Here is a 5,293-nt window from a genome sequence, read left to right as displayed (position 1 = left end):
CCGCCAGAGGGATAAGCGATTGCCGCGCGGCACGCCGGGAAATGGAGTTCCGACTAAAGCTGTTCCCCGGGCCTGGGTTCCGGAAGTAGACTATTTCTCCCATCATACAACACTAGGAAACAGGAAAAGAGTGCCATAGAGACGAAGAGGCCGTAAACGCAGTGCCAGAGTGGCATCTTTTTGATGGGAGGGCCAGAAAGGACCTTTATGTGTGGGATCCGGCTTGTAATCCTCTAACGCCTCCCGAGAGCGGTGAAGGATACCGAGGGGTACAGTTATCTCGCTGAAGTGGCGACGTCAAGACTGCGGCTACTCGCAATGGCCCACTCTCGATTCGAGCTCATAAGAGAGTTCTGGAATTGATAGATAAGCGTATTTTAGTGACATAATGAAAATTAGTGTAGGTATCCTATTAGTAAAAAAGAATGTGACAATTATATATTTATTTCATACCAGTCTGAAGCGCGTATACAGCCAGGTGCTAACATTAAAGGGAAATGAGTCTGTGTAGGAAAAAGTTCAGATTGCTGGGGAGTAAGAAAGCAGAGTTTGGCAGTAAGTATACACTACTCAAGGAAGCGCATGTCAGTAATTGAGAAAGGGACCCTTCTTTATCGTCTTTGTACCCCTTTAAGAATAATTGATATCTTAGAGTACTTATGAGCTGGACACTTCTAAATATATATATAGGAGTTCCCTGGTGGCTCAGGAGGTTAAGGATCCAACATTGTCATTACTGTGGCTCTGGTTATAGCTGCTGTGCAGTTGGATCCCTGGCCCAGGAAATTCCGAGTACTACAGATGTGGCAAAAAATATGTGCAGGTATACATTTAATTCTCAAAAAACTATGGAGTTTCTGGGCCTCATTTGAAACTAAGCCATAAGAAGCCTTGCAATTTAGGCCCAGGCTTCTTGGAACACTCCAAGAAGCTGTGAGCTGCCTTGTAAGAAATCTTACTACCCTGAGATTGCCATGCTGGAGAGGTATCATGTTGACATTCTGGCTGACAGGCCAGCTGATCCCAGCATTCCAGTCATCCTCATCACGGAGTCAGATATCTGAATGGAGCTCTCCAGAACAACCCATCTATCTGCCTGCTGAATACCACAAAGTGACCCTCGTCAGTGCCACGTGGGACAGGAGAATCACCCAGTTGAGCCCTGCCCAAATTTCTCTCCATAAAATGGTGGGTTATAAGAAAACAGTTATTTTTTTAAATTACAAACAATAAGATAGCTTCTCTCATTCTTATTTTTCAGATGAGGAAACTGAAGCACAGAGAGGTTACTTTGTTCTATACCAGGCATTTAAGATATGATTATTCATAAAATATTTCTACTTTATTTTTTTGGTTTTTTTTAGGGCCACGCCCATGGTATATGGAGCTTCACAGGCTGGGGGTGGAATCGGAGCTACAGTAGCTGGCCTACACCACAGCCACAGCAACGAGGGATCCGAGCCATGCCTGTGACCTACATCACAGCTCACAGCAAGGCCAGATCCCCAACCCACTGATTGAGGTCAGGGATCAAACCCATGTCCTCATGGATACTAGTCGGATTTGTTTCCACTGCACTACCATGGGAATGCCCTGATTTTTCATAAAATAGATATAGGCTTCCGCCTTGGCAGAGCTCACATACTTCCTGGCAAGAAGTCAAATAACCTTTAAAATGTCATGGAAGTTATAATGGGGAAATGTAAAGCTTGCAGCAGGATCTCCCCTACCTGACTCTAAGGAGTTAAGTGAGGCCTTCTGGTGCAAATGACCTCTCAACTAAGATCTGACTGAAGAGTAAAAGTTAAGCTGGTGAAGATTGGTTGGAGTGGGGAGAGGAAGTGTTTCAGGCAGAGAAAACTTATGCGAAGCACCAGAGGAGTTCCCGTCATGGCGCAGTGGTTAACAAATCCGACTAAGAACCATGAGGTTGCGAGTTCGATCCCTGGCCTTGCTCAGCGGGTTAAGGATCCTGCAATGTCGGGAGCTGTGGTGTAAGTTGCAGATTCGGCTTGGATCCCACGTTGCTGTGGCTCTAGTGTAGGCCGATGGCTACAGCTCCGATTAGACCCCTAGCCTGGGAACCTCCATATGCCACGGGTGCGGCCCTAGAAAAGGCAAAAAAAAAAAAAAAAAAAGAACCAGAGATCTCATTGCACTTTAAAAAAGTGAGGAATTGGTGTGTAGCTCAATTATGGAGTTTGTGGTGGGAGTGTGAAAACACTAGGCTAAAAGAAGAAAGTCTCAGAGTTCCCATCATGGCTCAGTGGCTAACGAACCCAACTAGTATCCGTGAGGATGAGGGTTCAATCCCTGGCCTCACCCAGTGGGTTAAGAATCCATTGTTGCCGTGAGCTGTGATGTAGGTCGAAAACGTGGCTCAGATCCCGAGTTGCTGTGGTTGTGGAATAGGCAGGCAGCTGTAGCTCCAATTCGACCCCTAGCCTGGGAACCTCCATACGCCTCAGGTGTGGCCCTAAAAAGACTAAAAAAAAAAAAGAAGGAGGTCTCGGAGTTCTCTTGGTGGTGCAGCTGGTTAAGGATCTGGTATCACTGCAGCAGCTTGGGCTACTGCTATAGTGAGGGTTCCATCCCTGGTCTGGGAACTTCCACATGCCATGGGTGTGGCCACAAAAAAAAAAGAAAGAAAATCTCTGTATACTGTATTGTAAAATTTGGACTTTACTCTGAGGAAAATGAGAAGCCTTTGAAAGGTTAAGTCATGGGAGTGGCAGGGCATTTGTATGTTTTAGAAGCATCACTCTGGCTTCTGTGCCAGAAATGGACTGGAAGGGAGAACTATATGCAAGAAGACTGGTTCAGAGATTATATCATCTGGGCTAAAAAGGTGGTAGTTGTAGGGATTAAAGGAAGTAGGTAGATTGGAAAGATTTAATAATCAATTAAATGTGAGTGGTGAGGCTACAAGAGAAATTAAAGTTGGCTGCCGGGTTTCTGGCCTGGGCAATTGGATACATCCTCTGTGTGCCCCAACAGGTGATAGTATTTCTCCTATCATTAGTGATTATCACACTAAGTTTAATAGTTATGAGAGGGCATCTTAATTGACAATGCCTAGCACACAGTTCTTGCCTGGCACATATGGTAGTAAACATTCAGTAAATATAAATTTATTAGTGGTACTAGAAGAGAAATGGGTTTGTGAAGTTCTGTTCAGAACATACTGTGTTTGTGGTACCTATGTAAACCCAAGTGGAGTTTTTCAGTAATTGATATTTAGGATAATTGATTATACTGGAGCTCCAGAGAAAGATCTGGACTGGAGATATGGTATCAGCAATGGGTAGCAATCATTTACATTGGAGAGGGGACAAGACCACCTGTGGTGTATAGAAGGCGAAGGGCACAGGATCTCAGACAAGACTTCTGGGGTTTAAGAAACAAGCTAAGTCCGGGAGTTCCCGTTGTGGCGAAGTGGTTAACGAATCCGACTAGGAACCATGATGGTTGCAGGTTCAATCCCTGGCCTTGCTCAGTGGGTTAAGGATCCAGCATTGCCTCGAGCTGTGATGTAGGTTAGATTCAGCTCAGATCTGATGTCACTGTGGCTGTGGTGTAGGCCTGTGGCTATAGCTCCAATTTGACCCCTAGCCTGGGAATCTCCATATGCTGTGGGAGCGGCCCTAGAAAAGGCAAAAAGACAAAAAAAAAAAAAAAAAAAAAAGAAAGAAAGAAAAGAAAAAAGAAACAGGCAAAGTCCTTCTTTATGCAACAGAGGAGGAACTGCTAAAAAGGTAAGAGGGACACCAGCAGTGTTTGCATAAGAAGAGAAAGGTCAACTATGTTGGCTCCTGCTGAGATGTCAAGCAAAGCTGGGATAGCAGAATGTCCCTGCCAGGTCGGGCTGACCCTATGAAGAGTGAGCTTGCAAAGGTGAGGAAGTGAGGGGAGAGGACATGAAGACACCCCCCCCACCACGTGTAGGCAACTCTTTCAAGAAGTTTGTACAAAGGAAGAGAGAGATAGAGTGGCAACTGTAAAGGGAGGTTTGCCTAAAGATGAGAGAGGCTTGGATATGTTTAAAAACTAATGGCGAGGAGTTCCTGTCATGGCACAGTGGTTAACGAATCTGACTAGGAACCATGAGGTTGCGGGTTCGGTCCCTGCCCTTGCTCAGTGGGTTGAGCTGTGGTGTAGGTTGCAGACGCGGCTCGGATCCCCCCGTTGCTGTGGCTCTGGCATAGGCCAGTGGCTACAGCTCCGATTCGACCCCTAGTCTGGGAACCTCCATATGCCAAGGGAGCGGCCCAAAGAAATAGCAAAAAGACAAAAAAAAAAAAAAAAAGCTAATGGTGAGAAGTCAATAAAGAGGAAAAGGATAAAGTACGGGAGAGAGGGCAGAGAAGGCAGAAGAGGATGAGATATAAGCAATTAACAACCACCAGGAAGTTCCCATTGTGGCTCAGCAGGTAACGAGCCCAACTTGTATCCATGAGGATGCCAGTTCGATCCCTGGCCTTGCTTAGTGGATTAAAGAATCCACTGTTGCCGTGAGCTAGGGTGTAGATCTCAGACAAGGCTTGTATCCCACATTCCTGTGGCTGTGGTGTAGGCTGGCAGCTATAGCTCCAATTCGACCCCTTGTCAGGGAACTTCCATATGCCATGAGTGCGGCACTAAAAAGCAAAAACGAAAACAAAACCCACCAGGTGAGTTAATAAACAAATAAGTTTGGTCACTATTTTTGGAAGTGGGAAGGAAGAGTTGGGGGATAAGGCTGCTGAAAGTGGAGCAAACTATAGGAATTCCCTCTGTGGCATAGCGGATTAAGAATCTGGCATTGTCTTTGTGGCTGCTAGGGTTTGATCCCTGGCCCAGGGCAGTGGATTAGGGATCTAGCATTGGTGTTGCCACAGCTGTGGCATAGGTCACAGCTGCAGCTCAGATTCAATCCCTGGCCCAGGAACTTCCAAATGTCACAGGTGCTGCTGGGGTGGGGCAGAAAGAAAAGAAAAAGTGGCGCAAACTAAAGAGATCTCTGAGGCAGAATCTCAGTACTGGCAACCCAGGCCTCAGATCATGTGTCAGGGGAGGAGAGGTGGCTCTCTGATGTCAGCAAGGGGGTGGTGCACTCCCTACCCCACGTCTCCAAAGCCAGACAGAAAGCCCCACATCGTGCAGTGGAGAAACTGAGAAGGGAAAAGAGGAGTGGTCAGGTAAGGAGAGAGCACAGGGGGTGGGGTTTAAAGCTCCCGGCAGTAGACTCTGAAGGTCCGTTCCCACCTTTCACCAGGGAGAAGCTGACATTCATTCCCCTGTCCATCCCCATAAG

General features: G+C 46.5%; 1 protein-coding gene across 12 annotated transcripts in view; it reads left to right on the top strand.

The window, feature by feature from the left end:
- Positions 1–5,293, top strand: part of ARHGAP9 (Rho GTPase activating protein 9) — an 83,924-nt gene that overhangs the window by 50,286 nt on the left and 28,345 nt on the right. For 2 of the 12 annotated variants that reach the window (XM_084956170.1, XM_084956173.1), the window contains exon 2: positions 1,013–1,188. The exons of 2 other annotated variants lie outside the window; for them this stretch is intronic. In XM_084956170.1, the coding sequence (XP_084812296.1) occupies positions 1,013–1,188 (176 nt within the window). Of the gene's footprint in view, positions 1–17; positions 1,189–4,952; positions 5,178–5,293 lie in introns of those variants that run through there. 8 more of the 12 variants (XM_084956174.1, XM_084956172.1, XM_021091868.2 and 5 more) reach the window with 8 other exon arrangements.

Source organism: Sus scrofa, chromosome 5 (genome assembly GCF_054392235.1).
Source record: "Sus scrofa isolate SSC_HxYL_T2T_F1_AM1 chromosome 5, Sscrofa_HxYL_maternal_Yorkshire_Landrace_v2.0, whole genome shotgun sequence".
NCBI classification, from domain to species: domain Eukaryota; kingdom Metazoa; phylum Chordata; class Mammalia; order Artiodactyla; family Suidae; genus Sus; species Sus scrofa.
The sequence above is the reverse complement of the archived record's forward strand: the minus strand, read 5'-3'. Positions and strand labels throughout refer to the sequence as shown.